Genomic DNA, 25,077 nt, shown 5'->3' with positions numbered 1-25,077 from the left:
CCCGGTGGCCCGGTGGTCTGGTGGCTAAAGCTCCCGCTTCACACACGGAGGGCCCGGGTTCGATTCCCGGCGGGTGGAAATTCCGACACGTTTCCTTACACCTATTGTCCTGTTCACCTAGCAGCAAATAGGTACCTGGGTGTTAGTCGACTGGTGTGGGTCGCATCCTGGGGGACAAGATTAAGGACCCCAATGGAAATAAGTTAGACAGTCCTCGATGACGCACTGACTTTCTTGGGTTATCCTGGGTGGCTAACCCTCCGGGGTTAAAAATCCGAACAAAATCTTATCTTATCACACCGATCCCCCCCCCACCCCCACCCCCAAGCTGGAAGGGGTCCCTTCGCTTACCCGTAACTCAAAGGGGCCCCGCCAATCTGAATAGCCTAGGGCCCGGAGACTTCTTAATCCGGCCCTGCCAGTAAACTCAGACAAGATTTTCTACAAGATGTTTGGGAACAGAACCACAAATGTCCAGCTAAATATAACATTGTAAGACAAACCGAGGGATAATTCTTAAATTTGCACCTTGACAACAACTAAAAAATCAACAATCATATCCAGGACATAAGAGAGGTCTATGTACCTCAAACAGCATTACTTACATTATTTACTGCTCTCTTATCCACCATTACCTCACCTATTTGTGCCTGGGGATCTACTACACCAAATCACCTAAACACGAGAGGTCACCCACAACACACACCCCGACACCTCAAAAAAATAAAATTATTCATTGTACATATTTACTCATACTACTGTGCATTCTGTATATACAAGACAATAAATTCTAATATAAATTCTGTTCTGAAACTCTTCCCTGAGATCTACAATAGAACTCAGACGTAACGGAAGACAAAAAAATCTCATTGATATTCCCAGTATTCGACTCAACCTGTGTAAAAACTCAATCAAGTCTTATGAAAGATCTTAAAATCTTTAAGTATCTGCCTGAAACCTGCTGTTTTCATCAAGTTTTTTTGCTGTTCTTGTTTCATCTTTCCTCCAACTCGGGATGGAAATATAATCACTTAAGCAATATAATGTGATCCTTTTTTTGACAACGTTTCGCCCACACACTGGGCTTTATCAACTCCCATATTTTACTAGATAGGCTTAAACTATCTCGTTATATTTTGCACTGTAACATAAATAACTAGTACCACTATGCTTTCTGTTTTTTTTTTTTTTATAAATTAACATGAGATACAAGATAAATATTAAGTCCCTGCTAATACTGATATTTATACTCTTAGAGATAGCGCTTCTTTTTGATAATAATAATAATAATAGACTCTTAGAGAAACAAGAATAAACAAAAAGTGAGTAAATTTTAAGTAAAGTCTGAGATATGTCTGAGATGTTATATATCCCCTGGACTTCCTCACTATTATATCCAAGGTTGAGGGACTGATTACCTCATCTTCTGTATATAGTCCTACTGTCTAAAAGTTATGTCCTGGAATCTGTATTGATAAAGCCACTGGATGGCGAAACTTCTACAATAAAGATGCCCAGATGTTGCACATGTCTTAATTTCATACCCACAGGGTGTTCGAGGGGTCAACGCCCCCGAGGTCCGGTCCATGACAAGGCCTCTACCAACTTTGTAATATCTGTTACAAACTTTATAGCAAATTGTTTAGCTAAAACTTACAATAACTGGTTTTGCAAAAAAAAAAAAAAATAGTTATACGTAGTTGTAAGTTTATTTTAGGCTGGCGAGGAGCTCTGTACAACCAGGGGCTCTCTAAGTATATCAATAAGCGTATATCAATAACACCACTTTATGAATAAATTATAAGTAATACTTTTGTAGAAATAAACTTTATAATTTGTTATTTATCGTTAATCATAACCTATAGGTAAATATAATAAATATATTAGGTCCGTTGTAGCTGCAGTTAAGTTACAACGAATCTATTTATAGTTGTTTTGCTGATTTTTTAAAGTTGTGACATCACCGTATCAGTACAAAACGGTTAGTGATGAATAACGAACAAACTCAGTTATAAATATATTAGGTCCGTGGTGGCTGGTGTGGTGAGAGCGCGCATGCGCAATGGTGCTGAGATCCTCTCACAACAACCATGGCAGCCAACGGGGTGAGTTAGCAAATCTTTCAAATTATCGCGTTTTATTTATGTCATCGGTCAGTGTTGGGTGAAACTAACATACATATTAACTGTGGCAGGTGTTGCTGCACATACCTGCCGTACGGTACGTTGATGTTCCGTTTCAGTTTTTTTATTAGAGAGGTTGTTTGTGTTGCCGGTTTCGTGTTGTCTGGCAGAAAGTAACCATGCTCTGCCAGGCTGCCTGCCTGCCTGCCTGCCTGCCTGCCTGCCTGGCTGCCTGCCTGGCTGCCTGCCTGGCTGCCTGCCTGGCTGCCTGCCTGGCTGCCTGCCTGGCTGCCTGCCAGGCTGCCTGCCAGGCTGCCTGCCAGGCTGCCTGCCAGGCTGCCCAAGCCTCCTGTCTGCCTCTGAGATTCCCTTGTGCATTCTGATTTTTGAACGTAAATTGAAATACGTGATTGTCATACTAGATAAAATATGTGGTGTTATACCTTTTATATGGCTGCAGATGAATGGTTCATACAGGTCTAACTCACACCCACCCACATCTACTCATGTATTTATCCAACCTATTTTTAAAGCTACACAACGTTCTGGCCTCTATAACGGTACTTGGGAGTTTGTTCCACTCATCCACAACTCTATTACCAAACCAGTACTTTCCTATATCCCTCCTGAATCTGAATTTTTCCAACTTAAAACCATTGCTGCGAGTCCTGTCTAGGCTAGATATTTTCAGCACACTATTTACATCCCCTTTATTTATTCCTGTCTTCCACTTATAAACCTCAATCATATCCCCCCTAATTCTACGTCTTTCTAGAGAGTGCAGATTCAGGGCCCTTATATCCTCATAGGGAAGGTTTCTGATACATGGGATCATCTTTGTCATCCTCCTTTGTACATCCAGAGAATTTATATCCATTCTGTAATACGGTGACCAAAACTGTGCAGCATAATCTAAATGAGGCCTAACCAAGGATGTATAGAGTTCTGAGACTCCTATTATTTATGCTTCTTGATATGAAGCCAAGGATTCTATTAGCTTTATTGCGAACACTTATGCACTGTTGTCTTGGTTTCAGATTACTGCTAACCAGAACTCCTAAATCTTTTTCGCAATCCGTAATATTAAGATCTACATTATTTAGTTTATATGTGGCATGGTTATTGTCCTGTCCAACATTTAGAACTTTGCATTTGTCTATATTAAACTGCATCTGCCACTTCTCCGACCACTGCATCAGTCTATTCAAATCTTCCTGGAGTGCTCGAATGTCCTCGTCAGAATGAATTCGACGGCCTATTTTGGTGTCATCGGCAAACTTGCCGATGTCGCTCTTTATGCCCTCATCTATGTCGTTTATGTAGATTGTGAACAGCAGGGGGCCCAACACTGACCCCTGTGGAACACCGCTCGTGACGCTTCCCCACTCTGATTTCTCCCCATTTATGCAAACTCTCTGCTGCCTAGTTGTCAACCATGCCTCTATCCAGGAAAAAATTTCTCCTCCTATTCCATGTGCTTTAATTTTCCTCAATAGTCTCTGAACCCTGTCAAAAGCCTTACTGAAGTCCATATACACAATATCATATTCGTTACCATGATCTACCTCCTCAAATACCTTAGTGAAAAAAGTTAATAAATTCGTAAGGCAGGAACGTCCCTTTGATGCTGAGATTCGTTGATGCTTTTCAAGGTGGCTACGAACTGCCTCGGCAATTATTGACTATGGAGGTTAGCTTATTGACCTGTCACCTGTTTTGAAAATAGGTATCACATTTGCCATTTTCCACTTATCTGGCACCATGCCAGTTTGTAGTGATATGTTGATTAGCCAAAGGTGTGCTAAGCTCCTCTTTACATTCCTTTAGAACCCTTGCATACAGTTCATCCTGGGGATTTGTTATAATTTATCTATAAGGACCATGTCACTTGTGACCCTAATAGTGCACAGTTTATTATCGTCCTGTTCTACATAATTTATCATTACTGGAATATCACTGGTATCCTCCTGTGTAAAAACTGAGAGGAAGTATGTGTTAAAAATTCTACACATTTCCTTATCACTGTCAGTGAGCTGACCCGAGGAACTTTTGAGTGCTATCTTGTCCCTGATCTTACTTCTGTATCTGAAAGAATCCTTTTGGGTTAGTCTTCGATTCTCTTGGCTTTTCTAATTCCCTTTTTTATTTCTCTCTTTAACTGATCGATTTCTTAATTGCCCCTCTCCTCTTTTGATTTGACCAATCAGATATTTTAATCTATTGTTCATCCATTTAGGATCATTTTTGTTTGATCTGATTTCCCTATTTGGAACATAATAGTAATTAAGTAATTAAGCCCTGGTAATGACGGTGGCCACAGACTAGTGAGTTATTTGCGACAGTGAGAAGACTGGCCAGCCAGCCACTCCTATAATATATCCTAACTTTTTTCACATCTGTGTTCCTCTCTTGATTTAGGGAATTGGATCTGTGCTCCAGTTCCCCGAATTAAGCCTGAATGCCTTCCACATCCCCCCCCCAGGCGCTGTATAATCCTCCGGGTTTAGCGCTTCCCCCTTGATTATTATAATAATAATCACATGCTGCTTTGCTGTTTCTGTACTTTTTTATTTATTTATTTATTTATAAATTTTAGCATACATACAGAGGTACAAAAAAATACAGATAAGAGCAGCATGCCAAAGCCACTTATACTATGCATAGCATTACGGGCTGGCTTAAAATTAACTTAAGATTAACTAAGCAATGATGAAATCAGTGATAAGACATTATTGTAAACAGATAACTATAAAATACAAATGAGTATTACAAAGACAGGTCATATGGTTGCATGCATTGCTGTTCATTCAGGTAGTGTATTTGAAAAAAAAAAAAAAAAACTAAGAACCTAAGAAAGAAGGAACACTGCAGCAGGCCTACTGGCCCATGCGAAGCAGGTCTAAGTCTCCTACTAGCCTAAGCCAGTGCCCCAACCTAGTCAGTTCAGGTCACATTCACTTAAGGAAGGAACACGGCAACTGACCTAGTAGCACAAGCTAGTCAGGTCCAACTCTCACCCACCCACACCCATTCATGTATTTATCTAACCAATTTTTAAAGTTACACAACGTTTTAGCCTCTATAACTGTACTCGGGAGTTTGTTCCACTCATCCACAACTCTTATTACCAAACCAGTGCTTTCCTATATCCTTCCTGAATCTGAATTTTTCCAACTTAAAACCATTGCTGCAAGTCCTCTGTAGGCTAGATATTTTCAGCACACTGTTTACATCCCCTTTATTTATTCCTGTCTTCCATTTATACACCTGTCCAACATTTAGAACCTTGCATTTGTCTATATTAAACTGCATCTGCCACTTCTCCGACTAGTGCATCAGTCTATTCAAATCTTTCTGGAGTGCTCTAATGTCCTCGTCAGAATGAATTCGACGGCCTATTTTGGTGTCATCGGCAAACTTGCTTATGTCACTCTATGCCCTCATCAATGTCGTTTATGTAGATTGTGAACAACAGGGGGCCCAACACTGACCCCAGTGGAACACCGCTTAATGCTTCCCCACTCTGATTTCTCTCCATTTATGCAAACTCTCTGCTGCCTATTTGTCAACCATGCCTCTATCCAGGAAAAAATTTCTCCTATTCCATGTGCCTTAATTTTCCTCAATAGTCTCTGATGTGGGAGCCTGTCAAAAGCCTTACTGAAGTCCATATACACAATATCATATTCATTACCATGATCTACCTCTTCCATGAACTTTCCCACTATGGAGGTTAAGCTTATTGGTCTATAGTTCGAAGCTAAGGACCTGTCACCTGCTTTGAAAATAGGTATCACATTTGCCATTTTCCACTTATCTGGCATCATGCCAGTCTAGTGATATGTTGAAAAGATTAGCCAAAGGTTTGCTAAGCTCCTCTTTACATTCCTTTAGAATCCTTGCACACAGTTCATCAGGGCTTGGGGATTTGTTAGGTTTTAATTTATCTATTTACCTAAGGACCATGTCACTTGTAACCCTAATCGTGCATAGTTTATCATCATCTTGTTCTACATAATTTATTATTTCTGGAATATCGCTAGTATCTTCCTATCACTGTGAGCTGAACCGAGTAACTTTTGAGTGGGCCTATCTTGTCCCTGATCTTACTTCTGTATACCTGAAAGAATCCTTTTGGGTTAGTCTTCGATTCTCTTGCAACTTTAACTTCATAATCTCATTTTGCTCTTCTTATTCCCTTTTTATTTCTAACTGAATATATTGATAACTTAATTGCCCCTCTCCTCTTTTGATTAACCTATATATGCCTCTCTTTTGACCAGTGAGATGTTTTAATGTATTGTTCATCCATTTAGGATCATTTTTGTTTGATCTGATTTCCCTATTTGGAACATAAGTTGTCTGAGCAGTTAGAACTGTGCCCTGGAAAACGTCATATCGGCAGTCATCACCACCTACCTGACCCATAGTCAGGTCATTCCAGTTCAGCCCACCCAAGTAATTTTTCAGTCGTATGAAATCAGCCAAGCGGAAGTCAGGGACAGAGACTTGATTGCCATTATTAGGGGAATTCCATGATATATTAAAACTGAGTGATTTGTGATTACTTTCCCCAAGCTCATCATTAACCTCAAGATTATCAATTAGCATTTCCCTGCTGGCAAGAACCAAGTCAAGCAGGTTATTTCCTCTAGAGTGTAGTAGGATACAGACAGGATGTCAGCACAGCATATCTGTGGGACATGTAAAAAAATCCTTGGAAGGAAATCCAGAATCACATGCAGTCTCTGCTTTTCCAAACACCATATCTCTTGTACTAGACTAAATACAGCCTCAAAAAATGACATCGAACTAGCAAGGTGTTTCTGGTTGTGTAATAAAGATGTAGAACTTTGGACAGGTATCAGAAAGGTACTAAGGAGAGTAATAAATGATAAAAATAATCAAGAAAACAAAGATGACCTCTTGGATAGTCTACCAAAAATATGTATAACATGGGAGCAAGAGATAGTGTATCAAAAAATGCAGAATGCCCATACCACAACAGATGACTCGAAACTATCTAGCCACCCACATAGTGTTAAACCAGACCCATCCCCGAGTCATAGCACTAATACCCACAGTGCTGGTGCTGGCCCAGGCTCATCCCCCAGCCCCAGTGCTGACTCAGACCCAGCCCCCAGCCTTACTGCCAGCCCAGACTACTAGGGACCCTACCACAACCACCACTAAAACCGTAAATATACAACCATCATTGCACGAGACCGTGGCCCACAGTACAGATGTTGGAGAGGAGTCTCCTCCTTCCTCTACTGAGGAAAGTAGATGGAATCCAGGACGAGGTGGCCCAGGCTTGGATACTGAGGATTATAGTGCAGTCCCAGAACCTGCAGAAATTGACAACACACCTCCCAACAATTCTCAACCAAAGGTGAATTTGTGCAAATATTATGCTTGGGGCATCTGTAAGCATGGAATATCAGGAAAAAAAATGGGACATGCAACTTTGAGTATCCCAAAAAATGTAGTGACCTCCTGTCTAAAGGATTGTGTCGTTCTTCCTGTACTTTCTTTCACCCAAAAATGTGTCGCTCCTCGGTCCTCCAGAAGCAGTGTTACAACATCGACTGCCCTGCATTCCTTTTACACTTGTTGAAATATCTCTGAATACTGATTACTCCCCCTGCCATTCACTGGAGGTTTGATACACCATCTACCAAGTCTCTTGTGTTCACATACCATCTAAAAGGGACCAGGAGGCACAGACCCCACAAGACAAACAATAGTAGCTACGACAACCCAACTCCAGGTGATTTTTTAGTGGCAGGAAACGGAAAAAGAAAATGGAAGGAAATTACAAAAATAGTCCACCACCTTGGAGCCTTGTTGGACTGGAGGTGCAGCCAGTGGCCACCCATGACTCTCCAGAATTACAACTACTGATGCCAATAACAAAATCCCCCCAACAAACACAGAATACAACCTCGTTCATATTTGCTAATATACAGGGCCTTAAGCCATCCACCAACAACAAAATACCTTTCATCAGTGGACTTCTAGAGGAGTCTAATGCAATGTTTGCAGCCTTCATAGAGACTCTCACAAAAGATCACTTTGGCAGTGAAATATGGATAAGTGGTTACAACCTTTTTAGATGCAACAGAATGAACAGGCAACAAGGGGGGTTGGCCAGTATGTCAAAGTCCCTCATCTGCACGGAACTGCTGAACACCACAAATGAGGTAGTTTAAGTTCTGTCAATAAAGATCGAGAAACAAAACCTAGTCATTGTGGTTGCATATAAGCCACGAGATGCAACCTCACAACAGTTCAAGGAACAGCTACTGAAAATTTATTACTGTTTGGAAAACCTTCCAGCTCCATCCCCTAACATCTTACTGCTTGGTGATTTCAAAATGGAAGAATATAGCAAATAATGTTACAGCTGAAACAATCCCTGGGGGTAGTGCAGATGAAAGGTCACACACACATGAGCTACCAAGTCTCTGCAAAAACACACCTTAAGCCAGCAGATAGTGGAGCCAACAAGACTAGAAAACACACTTGACCTTATCTTCACAAATAATGAGGACCTGATAAGAGACATAAGAATATCAAAAACAACTAATTCCGATCACAACCTAATCGAAGTCCAGACGTACATGCATAGGGGTCCTGATCAGCAGAATGCATGTACCTGTGAAGGTGTGTTCACAAAATACAACTTCAACAACAAGAACATCACTGGGACCAGGTAAACCATGTCCTAAACGAAACATGTTGGGAGGATATCTTAAATGACATGGATCCAAACCAGTGCCTTGAAAGGATCAACTTCCTGGCAGCTGAAGCATGTTCTAAGAAAGAAGAAGAGCAGGAGTAAACTGGAGAGAGAGAGACGCTCCCTCTACAGAAGACGACGAGGAGTCACTGAGCTCCTCAGGAGTGCTAGAATATCTGATACACCAAAGGAGGTGCTGACCAGGGAAGTGGAAACTATCGAACTTAAGTTAAATGACTCTTACAGGAACCAGGAGAGACAGGAGGAGCTTAAAGTTATTAGTGAAATTGAAAGAAATTCAAAATATTTCTTTTCATATTCCAAAAACAAGGCAAATACCACATCTAGTATCGGGCCCTTACTCAGACAGGATGGGACTTACACACCTGGGAGTAGTAATGTCTGAGGATCTCACTTTCAAGGATCACAACAGTGCCACGATTGCACGTGCAAAGAGAATGACAGGATGGATAATGAGAACGTTCAAAACGAGAGATGCCAAGCCAATGATGATCCTTTTCAAATAATTTGTTCTCTCTAGGCTGGAATACTGCTGTACATTAACATCTCCATTCAAAGCAGGTGAAATCACAGATCTAGAGAGTGTACAGAGATCCTTTACTGCACGTTTTAGTTCTATCAAGCACCTTAACTACTGGGAATGCTTGGAAGCACTTGACTTGTACTCGTTGGAATGCAGGAGGGAGAGATATATCATAATCTACACTTGGAAAATCCTGGAAGGAATGATCCCAAATCTGCACACACAAATCACTCCCTACGAAAGTAAAAGACTGGGCAGGCGATGCAAAATACCCCATTGTACACTAAGGGAAAACGCCGTAAGTGTCCCGTGCCCAAGACTGTTCAACAGCCTCCCATCAAGCATTAGGGGAATTGCCAATAAACTCATGGCTGCCTTCAAGAGAGAGCTGGACAGATACCTAAAGTCAGTGCCGGATCAGCCGGGCTGTGGCTCGTACGTTGGACTGCGTGCGGCCAGCAATAACAGCCTAGTTGATCAGGCCCTGATCTATCGGGAGGCCTGGTCATAGACTGGGCCGCAGGGGCGTTGATCCCCGGAATAACCTCCAGGTAACCTCCAGTTGGTTTTGTCACAAACTGTTTTAAAAAACAATCCTGGATCATATCATGAAAGTCACTTAACTCTAAATTTCCTATCAATTTGCTCCATTCAATCTGTCTGTAATTGAAATCTCCCATTATCACAACATTTTCGTATGTAGATGCCTTACAATTTTCATCCCATAGAAGTTTACTGCACTCCCTATCAAGATTTGGGGCCCTGTAAATCACACCTAAAATTAGTTTTTCACAGCCCTCAAGAAGCTGTAACCAAACAGATTCAGTTGCTGACGCTTCTAATTTTATATCTTTTCTAACACAATTTAAATTGTCTCTGACATACATTGCTACTTCACCACCCTTCCTGTTGACCCTGTCAATGTGGAATAGTTTATAGCCTTGTATGTGACATTCAGAAGGCATCTCTCGCTTTCAGATTGAGCCAGGTCTGTGTTATAGCAATGATATCTGTTTCCTGTGCTTGCAGTTAAACTTAGCTCATCTATCTTATTCCTTACACTCCTGCTATTAGTATAGTAGACCTTAAGGGAGCTAGTCTCTTGCTCCCCTCTGCTGTCTCCCGTTGTTTGCTGACCTGATCTGTTGTCTTTATTTATAACTTCATGATGAATGTCTTTTATACATTTACTGTTTTCAACCCTACTGTTGCAACGTGACTTCCCCACACACACCCATACCTCTATCTTCTATCAGTTGAAAATCCTAGGCATTTCAGCATTGGCCCTCTCGATTGAGTTTGCAGGTGCTACCACCCCTGCCCCAGAGAGATGTACCCCATCCCTTGCATACATATCATGTTTGCCATAAAAGTTGTCCCAGTTGTCAATGAATGGGATTGCAAGTTCCTTGCAGTATCTGTCTAGCCAGCAATTTACACCAGTTGCCCTTGACAAACATTCATTGCCCACTCCCTTTCTAGGCAAGATGCTACATATGATTGGGACCCCTCCCTTAGACTTAATTAAATCTATAGCTGACCTGTACTTATCTAACAGCTCTTCTCTCCAACCCTTCCCAATATCATTTCCACCAGCACTGAGACAGATAATAGGCTTGTTCCCATTTCCTGACATATTATCCAACCTGTTGACTGTCACTAACACCAGCTCCAGGGAAGCACACACTATCTCATACCTTCTTATTCCTATTACAGAACGCACAGTCAATATATCTTACCTGCGAGTCACCAACCACAAGGATGCACTTGCCTCTATTTGCAGGGAAGTAGTACCTTTACCTTCACTGGCCACTGAAGTACGCTCATCTTGAAGAACAGAGAAGCTATATCCTACCTTCAAATCTTCTCTCTTAACTTTCTTTATTTTGATGCTCTTCCCATTACTGGGAACCACTTGCCACTTGTAGCAGGTGCTGGACTGCACCTCACTGCTGGTAGCCGTTACTACCTCCACACCTACAGTTTCCTTGCAGCGAGAGACAGACTGCACCTCGCTACTGGTAGCCTCATTCCCCTCCATTCTAGCCACATCACGCTCACTCCCAAACCCATTGAGGTGAACCTTCAGCCTCCTAATTTCCTCCTGGAGAAGCAAGACTTCCTCCTTCAACTCTCCAACCTCAATTTTTAAAACACTGCAAAAGCAAGCCATGCTTTGTAACCGTCCACACTAATCCCCAAAGCAGCTCAGGTCCTGTGACCTCACATGACAACACAAGTTTATACTGCTTATATATTGCACACAACAGGGAAAAATGTTAAAGTACTTACTTCAAGTATATATAAAAATAAGGAACACAACACAACAGACATAAAAATAAAGCACGAAAATTTAAATACTGAAGAAAAAAAAATATTGCAAACAGAATGTAATGAACACTGAGTCTAATCAGAAGTCACTGAATGTCACTGAGAAATCACTGAAAAAGAAATCACTGAGAACAAAAAAGTCTCAACACTCACCAATGTGTCTATAAAAAGCTTATTATCACTGGAGCGACGTCAGTGGAGAATGTGGGTGGTGGTGGAGTCTCATGGTTGTCGGCGTTCTCTACTTGGCGATTTCTCGAGGAATTTGTGCTTAAACTCGAGGAACCCATATAGCAAGGCTTTTTTTCGTTGGCGCACAGGTACGAGGAAACAATCTTTGGTCTTGACCCGCTATGCGAGTCGTAAAATGTGGTACACCTACCATCCGACTTATGACCGAGCTTGGTTCTGACCAACTGGTTTTAAGTCAAAATGGATGCAAGTCGAACCTTACTACTGAATATCAACATCACGCTTTTGTAATGACTTTGTTTTATTCTGGTGTATCATTTTTTACATTACTTTTTATGCTGTTAGTACTGTGTTTTATACTGTAAGGTTTAGGATAAACACTGTGTACATGACGAACAGTTGTTTATTTCCCAGAAATTTGGCATACAAAACATGGTCGTATGTCGAGCAGGTCGTAAGTCGGATGGTAGGTGTACTAGGACCCAATATAAGGGTGAAAACAATGGTGGTGGGTAGGTGTGGGTGAAGGCAGCGCACTGGGACACTGCGTGGTGGCTAGGCCGACTGATAAGTGGCGTAACCCATGTGCTCTGGGTACACCCACACTAGGCATGAAAATATTCTAAGCCATGCTGGCTTAAAAACCCACAAAATACCACAACACCACAGGGATGGTATAAGCACTCAAGATGGCTTGGAACTGGGAACACAAAGCGATGGTGAAGGCTGGAACTTGCGTGGCTTGCTTGAGTACTGGGTTTGGTCATCTGGGTTAGTTGGCTGGCTTGCTTGGCTTAACCCTTCACACAGACTGGCTTGAGAACTTGTAACGATGAGCACAGCAGGGGTGGAAAGCTGGCTAGCAGGCAAGGCTGGTACTTAAGACAGGCTGGATGGCTCAAAGTAGCAGAAATGATCGATTTTTGCCCAAGTTCAAAAGTAAACAAATCATGCCATGCGTCCAATACACGTCAACTGGTGAGTCTAATATTCTTTCACAAGTGCGTTGATGTTATTTATACCATTTCTACACTAATACAGTAGTCTGCATAACAGTAAATCTTTTATTTTTTGTGAGAAAAAAAAATTCAAAGTGGAAAGCAAAAGAGATGTAACAGAGGCCTGGGGATGTGACTAATAATGTTATTTTAGTGCCAGGAATGTCTGTCTTGTTTATTCTAGACCCTATTTGGAAATTGGCATCTTATGAAATTTGTCTGAAATTGGCAAAATTGCCAATTTCTGACTACTTTATTGGATAGTTGAAATCAGTAAATGGGTGATTTCTTGTACTCATTCGATAGAAAAAATGGAGTTCTAGTGAAATAGTTATCATTTTTGTCGACTGGTACATGGAATTGGCCTAAAATAGGGCTCAAATTGGACGAAATCGCCGATGTGTAAACATCGTCTACACCGCTAACTTCGTGAGAGCATAATTCCATAAGTTTTCCATCAATTTTCATACTTTTGGTGTCATTATGATCAGGAAAAAATTCTCTATCATTTCATAAGAAAAAATATGTATTTTTTTTTTTTTTCCAAAAAAATTTTCAACCCTGAGAACAAGTTAAGGAGAGGGCCTGCTGACCCTGAAAGGGTTAAAACTGAGTGATTTGTGGCAATGTTTTGCCACAGTAAAATGTCACATAAGTTGCACTGGTATCCTTATTGGTGCCCTAACATTCAATTCAAATTCAAAGTTTATTCTCTATAAAGATTACAATGTTGAATTTACAGAATTTGATTGTTGTGTGGTTTACATGTAGTTAAATAATGATTACAGAGTGTACCACTAGAACGCCTAGCATGGCTAGGCATTTCGGGCAGACTTAGTTTAATTCTTTATTTTAAAATATTACAAATTATGAGGTAAGTTGGTATTATGGCTAAGTGACTAAATACTAGTTTGTGAGTTTAGCAGTGTGAATGCTTTTGTTTTGGCACAGTACATAGTTTCAGTATTGGAGTATCATAGGATTCATTATTTTAAGATTGAGATTAATATTTCTGTTTGTGGTCAAATGGGTGAGTGAAAGTGTAAGTGTGAACCACCAGGTGGTATTCGTGTAGTTAGTTGATGGGGTTTATCAGGCAGATAAGATGTTTTCTAATGGTAGTTTTGAAGGTGATGAATGTGTCTGCAGTTCTAGAGTTCTCAGGTAGGGTGTTCCAGATTTTAGGGCCTTTGACATACATTGAATTTTTGTGAAGGTTTAGTCGGACATGGGGAATGTCGTAGAGATGTTTGTCTGGTGTTATGCCTGTGGGTTCTGTCACAACTATCAAAAAAGCATTTTAGGTCAAGGTTGATATTGGAGTTTAAGGTCCTGTAGATGTAGATTGCACAGTAGTAAGTGTGGATGTACTGAACAGGGAGTAAGTTTAGATCTATGAAGAGTGGGGGGGTGTGTTGCCAGGGATGGGATTTAGTGATTATTCTTACTGTATTACAAGTCTTCAAGTGCAATCATGTTATAATAGCACAAAAAAATATGTGCAAGAGGAATAAAAACAAAAGTGGGCAGATGGAGTTAAATAGCTTTATAACTGGTAGAATGGAAAGAGTAATGGTAGAGAGTTAAGAGGCTGCCACAATGAAGAGCTCACCTTTACTAGTATGCCTTGGAGCCAGCCTTCAGTAAACCATTCCAGAATGTGAATTGTTGGTTTACAGCAATGATTAACCAGCCTTGGGTAAGGCAATAATTGGCAATTTCAAGCTCTGAAAAGATGGCCCAGTTTGATAACAAATTTGCAGGGGTTCAGGGCAAGATGAAACAAGGTGGCAGTGATAAGGTAATGGTTTTTGGTATTTTATGAATAATTAGATTTTTCCTTTTGTTTTTTTAGGTATTAAATTAAATTTTTATTCTTTCCATGGAAATTATGATGCTAAACATTCCTTTTTAGTGTTTCTACCTGTTTTTCTTTCAGCGTAGTGTCAAAAAAAGGATAAAATAACTCCATTTACAGTTCCTCTCCCATTTGGGTTAGGGATGATAATGGGACAAAACTGAGTACAGTAGGGCCTCCATATCTGGGGGATAAGTTCCAAGGACCTGCCATGGATACCAAAACTGGATAGTAGCAAATCCTCTATATGCCCTATACATACCTATTATAAAGTTTGACTGATAAATTATGCCCAAGTGGACAGTTATCACTTTCTCACTGATAGGAAGCACTTCGTCTTTTTAGGCTTTTGAAGAACTGCCAGCTTTTCTACCTTTGCACTTTGGGGCCATTATTATGTAAAATTAAGAGGTATTTTTGGGCCACATTAAATTGTGGATAACTGAAACTGTGGACACCGAATCGGTGGATACGGGGTTTCTACTGTGTTGCATTGCCTCATACGTTCCCCTGCAGTATGTTTTGTAATATTTTAAGATTGAGTGATCGCTACCCATAATTTAACACTGATTGTCTCCTACTGAGGTAGTGAAACTGAATACACTTACTGTTGCTTGTTACATGACTCGTGCCAGGAGGACACCGGCATGAAAGTTCAGATGAGCTTCCTAACCCCAACATCCCTGTCCTCCTCCTACCTCCACGACTTGAGCCTAGCTAACTGGTTTTCCTTTCTTCCTTCATAAATATTACCTTGCTCTCACTCCAACAGCTTTTGAAATCATAAAAACTACTTTCCTCCACTTCTGTCAAACATGCTCACACAAGTCTGTTGGATGCCCAAACCCCTAGCACTTGCAACCTTTACGTCTTACTCCAACATTTCCTAGGATGACTTTTACCCCTATGCCTCCTTTCCTGCCCAGGTTTATATGCCTATTCATCCTATTCTCCATCCTCACTAAATGTCCAAACCACATCAGCAGTCCCTCTTCAGTCTTATGAATCTGCAGTCTCCTCTTTGCTGCAGCATTAAGAACCCATATTTTGCACCCATACAAGTGTTTGTACTACAGGTCCGCCATCACAAATCCGGCAGTCAGTTATTCGGTTCTTTCAGTTATTTGGCACTAATTTTGGCTAGCATAATTTAAAATTTCCAGGGTTGCCACACCAACATGCTGGTACTGTTAGGTGGCGCTACTTGCTACATAAGTCATTCCAATTTCTTTTTCTCCATTTATTGTTTTAACCTGCTTGCTTTTAGCCCTAGCCATGGTTCCAGTGAATAAAAGAAATGCTTCTCATTATGTAAAGCACCTACACAGTACATTATCCATTAAAGATAAGGTGGCTTTGAAGCCACTGTCAGTTGTCATGAGCTCAGTCTCATGAAGCAGGAGAATATGCTTTATTATTATGCTAATATCAACACTACAACTTATTTGCCTATCACAGTTGATCTAATATGACATAAGAAACAATATAAATAACATAAAACATGTTAAATACTCCAGAATGAATAATTGGCATAATACCGAGCAGTTCGACGGAGGTATGAAGTGGATATGGTATACAAATACCATTCTCCTACCTCTGTCTTGGGGGCTTATGTGATATACACTCGTACTGCACCATAAACCTGAAACAAAAACGTTATTTTCTCTCTCTAGATTATCACACATAGCAGCATATGTGTAGAGAACCTAGGATAACCCAATAAAAAGTCAACGTGGCTTATTTTTAGTACCTAGCTTGGGTTAGCCATATATGATTTTTGGTAAATATTCGATTTCCAGCCAGGGTAGAAACATTAGGCATGTTTATTTTCACCTGTTGTCTATGTTTACCTATCAGTAAATGGGTACCTGGGTGTTAGCTGACTAGTGTGGGTGTTATCCTGGGGCACTGACCTAATTTTCTTGAAATACTGTGCATAACAAGTGGCTTTCTATACAGTAGTATGTCACTGATGTCAGCTAGGCCTGTGTACCTTGTACATGTACGTGTAGTAAGTAAAGATATTATTATTATTATTACGTATATTATTACTATTTTCTCAGTTGTTTGTTGGGTTATCTTATTCAAACTTGGGCAATGTATGATGGAAAGATACTTCTTCACGTACACCAGAAATGAAAGAAATCAGACCATAAATAGCGGAGTTCACTTCTCGGCCATTAGCGGCGGCTTAGCGGTATATTTTTGTATGGTTGTTTTGGTTATATTCTCATTTTTTCGGTCTCATTTGATAGAATGAAAGATATATTACAGAAATAGATATGATTTTGATTGCTTTCATGACGAAAAGTACCTTGAAATTGCGCTCACAGTAGCGAAAATGTTCTATTCTTTAGCGAAGCTCATGAGTAAACAAATGACGTCACCGTCCAATACCTGTCCGCCTGCCAGTCCAATAAGGAGTCAAGAATGGCTTGACATTATTTGTACAATTATTACAATAATGCAGCAGTCTGCATAACAGTAAATCTTCTATTTTTTTTGTGAATAAAAATTCCAAATGAAAAGCAAGAGTAATATAAGAGGGACCTGTAGCCATGACTACTGAACAGAGAAAATGTTAGTTTAGTGCCAGGAATGTCTGCATTGTTTATTCTGGACCCTATTTTGAAATTGGCATCTGTTGAAATTTGTGTGAAATCGGCCAAATTGCCAATTTCTGACCACTTTATTGGGTAGCTGAAATAAGTGAATGGGCGGTTTCTTGTACTCAGTTGACAGACTAGAAGTAAATAAGTTTATTGAGGTACACACAAATACAGTTACATAGATTATCATACATAGCAGTGTATGTATAGAGAACCTAGGATAACCCAGAAAAGTCAGACAATGTGACTTATTTCCAGTACCTGGCTTGGGCTTGCCATATATGATATTTGGTAAATATTTTTTTTGCTCGGTTGTTTCTTGGGCTATCTCATTGAAACTTGGGCAATGTATGATGGAAAGATGCTTCTTAACGTATAACAAAAATAAAAAAGACGGACGATGAATAAGGGAGTTCACTTCTCAGCCATCAGCCGCCTCTTTGCAGTATATTTTCGTATGGTTTTTACGGTTGTATTCTCATTTTTTTGGACTCATTTGATAGAATGGAAGATATATTACAGAAATAGACACGATTTTGATTGCTTTCATGACGAAAAGTACCTTGAAATTGAGCTTGAAGTAACGGAAATGTTCGATTTTTGCCGATGTTCAATGAACTGTGTAAGTCAAGTTGGCTAATTTTATTAAGTGTATTCTAACCTAACCACTCTGTAATTCGGCAAACTCAGTAATCCGGCACGCTACAGGTCCCAATGATGCCGGATTTGTGATGGAGGACCTGTACTATACCTGGAGTTTACCTGGAGAGAGTTCCGGGGGTCAACGCCCCCGCGGCCCGGTCTGTGACCAGGCCTCCTGGTGGATCAGAGCCTGATCAACCAGGCTGTTGCTGCTGGCTGCACGCAAACCAACGTACGAGCCACAGCCCGGCTGATCAGGAACTGACTTTAGGTGCTTGTCCAGTGCCAGTTTGAAGACTGCCAGGGGTCTGTTGGTAATCCCCCTTATGTGTGCTGGGAGGCAGTTGAACAGTCTCGGGCCCCTGACACTTATTGTATGGTCTCTTAACGTGCTAGTGACACCCCTGCTTTTCATTGGGGGGATGTTGCATCGTCTGCCAAGTCTTTTGCTTTCGTAGTGAGTGATTTTCGTGTGCAAGTTCGGTACTAGTCCCTCTAGGATTTTCCAGGTGTATATAATCATGTATCTCTCCCTCCTGCGTTCCAGGGAATACAGGTTTAGGAACCTCAAGCGCTCCCAGTAATTGAGGTGTTTTATCTCCGTTATGCGCGCCGTGAAAGTTCTAAAGTTCTAAACATGACATGGAGGTAGAAAGGGTACATTCCCTTTTCTGCCTCCATGTCATGTTTGTAGATAAATTTTTTATGTTTTTAATAGGAAGTATTATATAAACCATCCTGTTCCCTGAATGTTTGCTTAACATATCCTGGCAATTTTGGCTCCTTGCCCCTAGTACTGCAACCCCTTGTTTTCCACACTTGAACCCTTACCTCCATTTTCTATCTGTTTAGCCCTCTGAGTCCAGACCTCTGATCTGAAACTTGTCCACAGGGTTGAAGAACTTTCAAAAAATATTTTTATTTTCTCTTATGAAATGGTAGAGAATCTTTTTCTGAAGGTAATAAAACAAAAAGTACAAAATTTGATGGAAAATTGACGAAGTTTTGCTGCATCGGCAATTTTGCCTGCATAGACTCCCTTTTTAGGCCAGTTACATTATTACTCTTGACCAGATTGTTACAGTGGAATCCCGGTTTTCGTCCGGTCCAATTATTGTATAATTCAGTTTTCGACCACTTCTTTCTGCAAAATTTTCCCCATTTTCATATTTCCGCTTGGAAATTGTCCGTACCAGACATGTCCGCCTGCCTGCGGGATGTGGCCGCTCATACGTTCGTGACTCGGTCTGCCTTTGTTACTCGTTCAGTGAGCATTACTCCACACGTTTATCTGAAACTTCGCTTTCATTTGGAACAGCAACAGACCTTAGCTGAGGAAATTGCTTCAGAGGAGTAGTAGTAGTAGGAAGAGAGAGGGGAGATTGTGCCTTCAGCAAGTAAGGACATTTGTGCAAAGTGGAGTGAGGTGCAAAGTTTTTTGGAGAAATATCATCCTAACAAAGCTGTTGAAAGCCGTGTCAGCGACATGTTCAATGACAATTCCATGTCCCATTTTAGGCAAATCTTAGAGATGACAGAAACAGGCCCCTCTGGACAGATTTTTTATGCGACAGGGGTCCAGTGACTCAAGCTGGTCCTAGTGCCAGTAAAAGACAAAGAAGGGAAGTTACCCCAGGTAGGGCTTTGATACCTGAAGTCCTTATGGAGGGGGATTCCCCTTCCAAACAATAAATTCTCCTCCCTCCCCCTTCATCGCTGTCTTCCATATACACCCCATCAACTAACTACACGAATACCACCTGGTGGTTCACACTTACACTCGCTCATCCATTTGACCATAAACAGAAATATTAATCTCAATCTTAAAATAATGAATCCTATGATACTCCAATACTGAAACTATGTACTGTGCCAAAACAAAAGCATTCACATTGCTAAACTCACAAACTAGTATTTAGTCACTTAGCCATAATACCAACTTACCTCATAATTTGTAATATTTTAAAATAAAGAATTAAACTAAGTCTGCCCGAAATGCCTAGCCATGCTAGGCGTTCTAGTGGTACACTCTGTAATCATTATTTAACTACATGTAAACCACACAACAATCAAATTCTGTAAATTCAACATTGTAATCTTTATAGAGAATAAACTTTGAATTTGAATATGCCTACAAGTGTCTTCAATAAAGGTAAAAGTGATATTTAATATTCATTTACCCATTTCATTAGTCACTTATATTTATTTCTCATTGTTTCTGTGTGTAAAACTAGTTTTTTCTCTAAAATGTATTTTTTGCTAATATTTTTGGGTGTCTGGAACAGATTAATTGAATTTACATTATTTTTTATGGGAAATATTGGTTTCTGTGCTTGTTTATTAAATGTGACTGAAATAAGCCATCATGGGCCCAAAGGAAGCTCCTAGTAAAGTTTCTTTGGTAACGAAAGTGAGAAACATGATGGAATTTAAGAGTGGTGTGTGCGCTCCAGCTTGCCAGGATGTATGGCAAAAACAAATCAACGATGACTTCTATCCTGGCAAGGAAAGAAGAATCAGGGAAGCTGATGTGGCAAAAGGGGGTAAACATGTTAACAAAGAAGAGATCACAAACGATGGAAGATGTGGAGTTGTGGATCAGTGAAAAACAGTTAGCAGGAGATAGTGTTTCAGAGACAATCATTTGTGGAGAGGCAAGGCAGTTGCATGCGAATCTAGTAAAAAAAAAAAATGCCTGGAACCGGTGCTGATGTTAGTGAATTTAAGGCCAGTGGAGGCTGATTTGACAGATTTAAGAAGTGTAGTGGCATACAGTGTTGTAAGACATGGTGAGGCTGCAAGTTCAGACAAACATGCAGCTGAAAAATTTGTGCAGGAATTCAAGGGGTACGTAGAGACTGAAGAATTCCACCCAATTGTGACGAAACAGGCCTCTTGGAAGAAAATGCCAAAGAAGACCTACATCACGAAGGAGGAAAAAGCACTGCCAGGACACAAGCCTATGAAGGATAGGCTAACTCTTGTTCTGTGCTAATGCTAGTGGGGATTTCAAAGTGAAGCCTTTACTGGTGTATCACTGAAAATTCCAGCGTGTTCATGAAAAACAGTCGTCAAGAGTAAATTGTGCGTGATGTGGAAAGCTAATAATAAGGCGTGGGTCACGAGGCAACTTTTCATTGACTGGGTCCATGAAGTGTTTGGCCCGGGTGTGAAAAAATACCTCTCAAGAAAATAAATTGCCACTCAAGTGCCTCCTGGAATGGACAATGCTCCTGCTCATCCTCCAAATTTGGTAGACCAATTGTCTTGGGATTTCAGTTTTATAACAGTGAAGTTCTTGCCTCCTAACACCACTCCTCTCATCCAGCCCATGGACCAGCAGGTCATTTCTAACTTCAAAAAACTCAACACAAAAGCAAGTGTTTTCAAAAGTGCTTTGAAGTGACCTTGGATACTGAATTGACCCCAAGAAAATTCTGGAGGAATCACTTCAGTATCTACTACTGCATAAGCCTTATAGGCAAGACTTAGCAGGGAGTGACTTCCAGGACTTTGAACTCTTCTTGGAGAAAATTGTGGCCAGAATGTCCTCGAGAAGGATTTTGAAGGGTTTGAGGCTGACCCTGATGACCCTCTGCTTGTTGTGTCTTTGGGGAAGTCCATGGGGTTGGATGTGAATGGTGATATGGAAGAGTTGGTGGAGGACCACAGGAATGAGCTAACCACTGAAGAGCTGCAACACTTTCAACTGGATCAGCAACAGACCACAGCTGAGGAACTTGCTTCAGAGGATGAGGAGGAAGAGAAAGGGAAGGAGGTGCCTTCTTCAGAGATTAATATTTGTGCAATGTAAGAACATAAGAAAGGAGGAACACTGCAGCAGGCCTGGAGTAGGGTGCAAGCTTTTGCTGAGAAATATCACCCTGACCAAGCTGAAAAAAATATCTGCAACATGTTCAGTGACAAAACCTTGGCCCACTTCAGGCAAATCTTAGAGGTGCCAGAAACAGACCTCTGGACTGTGTGTGTGTGTGTGTGTGTGTGTGTGTGTGTGTGTGTACGTACTCACCTAGTTGTACTCACCTAGTTGTACTCACCTAGTTGAGGTTGCGGGGGTCGAGTCCGAGCTCCTGGCCCCGCCTCTTCACTGATCGCTACTAGGTCACTCTCCCTGAACCGTGAGCTTTATCATACCTCTGCTTAAAGCTATGTATGGATCCTGCCTCCACTACATCGCTTCCCAAACTATTCCACTTACTGACTACTCTGTGGCTGAAGAAATACTTCCTAACATCCCTGTGATTCATCTGTGTCTTCAACTTCCAACTGCGTCCCCTTGTTACTGTGTCCAATCTCTGGAACATCCTGTCTTTGTCCACCTTGTCAATTCCTCTCAGTATTTTGTATGTCGTTATCATGTCCCCCCTATCTCTCCTGTCCTCCAGTGTCGTCAGGTTGATTTCCCTTAACCTCTCCTCGTAGGACATACCTCTTAGCTCTGGGACTAGTCTTGTTGCAAACCTTTGCACTTTCTCTAGTTTCTTTACGTGCTTGGCTAGATGTGGGTTCCAAACTGGTGCCGCATACTCCAATATGGGCCTAACGTACACGGTGTACAGGGTCCTGTGTGTGTGTGTGTGTGTGTGTGTGTGTGTGTGTGTCGGGTCCAGTGACTCAAGCTGGTCCTAGTGCTATTAACCCCTTTGGCTGTTACAACCCCAAATCCTGAGGTGTCTTCTGGTGCTGCAAAATATTTGAAAAAAAAAAAAATTCTTATGAAATGATAGAGAATCTTATCCCAATGGTAATGACACCAAAAGAACGATATTTGATGGAAAACTTAGGGAATTATGCTCTCGCGAAGTTGGCGACCTTGGTGATATTTACGAATCTGCGATTTCACCCACTTTGAGCCCTATTTTTGGCTAATTCCATTGTCCCAGTCAACCAAACTCATAGCTATTTCTTTAGAACTCCATTTGTTCTATCGATTGAGTACGAGAAACTGCCCATTTACTGATTTCAACTACCCAATAACATGGTCAGAAATTTTCAATTTGGCCAGTTTCACACAAATTAAAAAAATATGCCAATTTCAAAATAGGGTCCAGAATGAACAATGCAGACATTCCTGGCTCTAAAATAACATTTTCTTTGTTCATCAGTCATGTCTCCAGGCCCCTCTGATATTACTCTTGCTTTCTATTTTGAATTTTTATTCAAACAAAAAATAGAAGATTTACTGTCATGCAGACTTCTTCAATATTGTAATAATTGTATAAATAATGCCAACCCATTCATGACTGCATATTAGAATGGCTATTTGGACATGTATTGGACAATAACATTTGTTTACTTTTGAACATTGGCAAAAATCAAACATGTCCCCTACTTTGAGCTCCATTTCCAGGTTCTTTTCATAGTAAAACCAATCAAAATCACCTCTATTTCTATAATATGTTTTCCATTCTATCAAATGAGACCAAGAAAACGAGAATACAACCATAAATACAGTGGACCCCCGACCAACGATGAAAAACTTGACCAACATGATTCGTCCTTAACCTGTCTGTCCAGCCTGAGTGCCTCGGCTGCCCTGCCGTCAGCTAGTGTGCCATTGTTTACAAGCCAGGGTGGAGAGTTTCACGCATACATTCGATACATTTTGTATTCTATTATTTTTAGTGGTTGTAACTAAGTAAGCCACCATGGACCCAAAGAAATCTTCTAGTGCTAACCCAGTAGTAAAAAGGGTGAGAAATACTATCATACCACAGTTAGCTGCTGCTATACCATGGTCAGCTGCTACTAGAAGATGTGTAGTGGTGTTGGTGTGGCTTAATGAAAAACGATTACCGAGAGACAATTAACCACAGAGGGTTAGCCACCCAGGATAACCCAAGAAAGTCAATGCGTCATCGAGGACTGTCTAACTTATTTCCATTGGGGTCCTTAATCTTGTCCCCCAGGATGTGACCCACACCAGTTGACTAAGACCCAGGTGAACATGAAAAAATGCCAGGAACTAGTGCTCATATTGGTGAATTTAAGGGCAGCAAAGGTTGGTTTGAGATTTAAGAATTGTAGTGGCATACACAGTGTTATAAGGCATGGTGAATTTCATCCCCAACAAGTGTTCAATTGTGACAAAACAGGCCTGTTCTGGAAGAGCTCAATGGACAGATTTTTGGTGTGACAGAGGTCCAGTGACTCAAGTTGTTCCCAAATTAATACACCTCCATCACCCCTCCTCCCATCTCATCACTACATCTTCAGTAAAGGTGAGTGTCATTTATTCTTCATTTAGTACAGTACAGTATTTATTGTGCATGTATCCTTCTTTTTCTGTGTAGGAAAATGTATATTTCATGTGAAATTTTTTTTTTCATACTTTTGGGTGTTTAGACTGGATTAATTGGATTTCCATTATTTCTTATGGGGAAAATGAATTCGACTAACGACAAGCTCTCTGGAATGGATTAATATCGTTGGTTGAGGGTCCACTGTACTGTACGAAAATACACCACAAAGTCGGCGTTTTAATCCAAAAATGCGGTCTGAGTTTTTTTTTTTTTTCACATTATACACTGCGTGCTGCAGGATTTTTTTTGTATGGTGCACGCTGACCACACACTCATTCTCTCACATGTAGGTCTACCAGCTTTCTCCTGCTTGATTTGACGCTGCTAGAATTTTTGAGTATATATACATCAAACACAGTGGCTCGTAAGACGTATATATATGACCGAAACAGTCAAAGGGTTAACACTGCTGGGACAAGTATAAAAGTCTTCAAGAGGAAACTGGACAAGTATCTACCAGGTGCCAGATCAGGTACACTGTGATGGATGTGTGGGTCAGTGGGCCACCAGCAACAATAGCCTGGTTGACCAGGCAAGCTCCAGACAAGCCCAACCTTAGGCTGGGCTCTTGGAGTAGAAAAACTCTTGAGCTTATCGAAGGTAAAGTCATGTCCTCCAATAATCCCAACCCTCTTCCAATTATGATACACCTTTTTTTTTTTTATTAATGTTTGAAGCTGATTAGAGGAGGCTTTGTTAATCAGATGGAAACAAA

The 25,077-nt window shown here is 40.8% G+C and overlaps 1 protein-coding gene across 4 annotated transcripts in view; it reads left to right on the top strand.

The window, feature by feature from the left end:
• The first annotated feature begins 1,964 nt into the window (after positions 1–1,964).
• Positions 1,965–25,077, top strand: part of eEF1gamma (elongation factor 1-gamma) — a 163,702-nt gene continuing 140,589 nt past the window's right edge. For all 4 annotated transcript variants that reach the window (XM_070088131.1, XM_070088135.1, XM_070088134.1 and 1 more), the window contains exon 1: positions 1,965–2,105. In XM_070088131.1, the coding sequence (XP_069944232.1) occupies positions 2,091–2,105 (15 nt within the window). In that variant the 5' untranslated portion in view covers positions 1,965–2,090. The remainder of the gene's footprint in view (positions 2,106–25,077) is intronic.

Source organism: Cherax quadricarinatus, chromosome 2, assembly GCF_038502225.1.
Source record: "Cherax quadricarinatus isolate ZL_2023a chromosome 2, ASM3850222v1, whole genome shotgun sequence".
Lineage (NCBI taxonomy): Eukaryota > Metazoa > Arthropoda > Malacostraca > Decapoda > Parastacidae > Cherax > Cherax quadricarinatus.
Note: the sequence above shows the minus strand (reverse complement) of the source record. Positions and strands in the feature narration are given on the sequence as shown.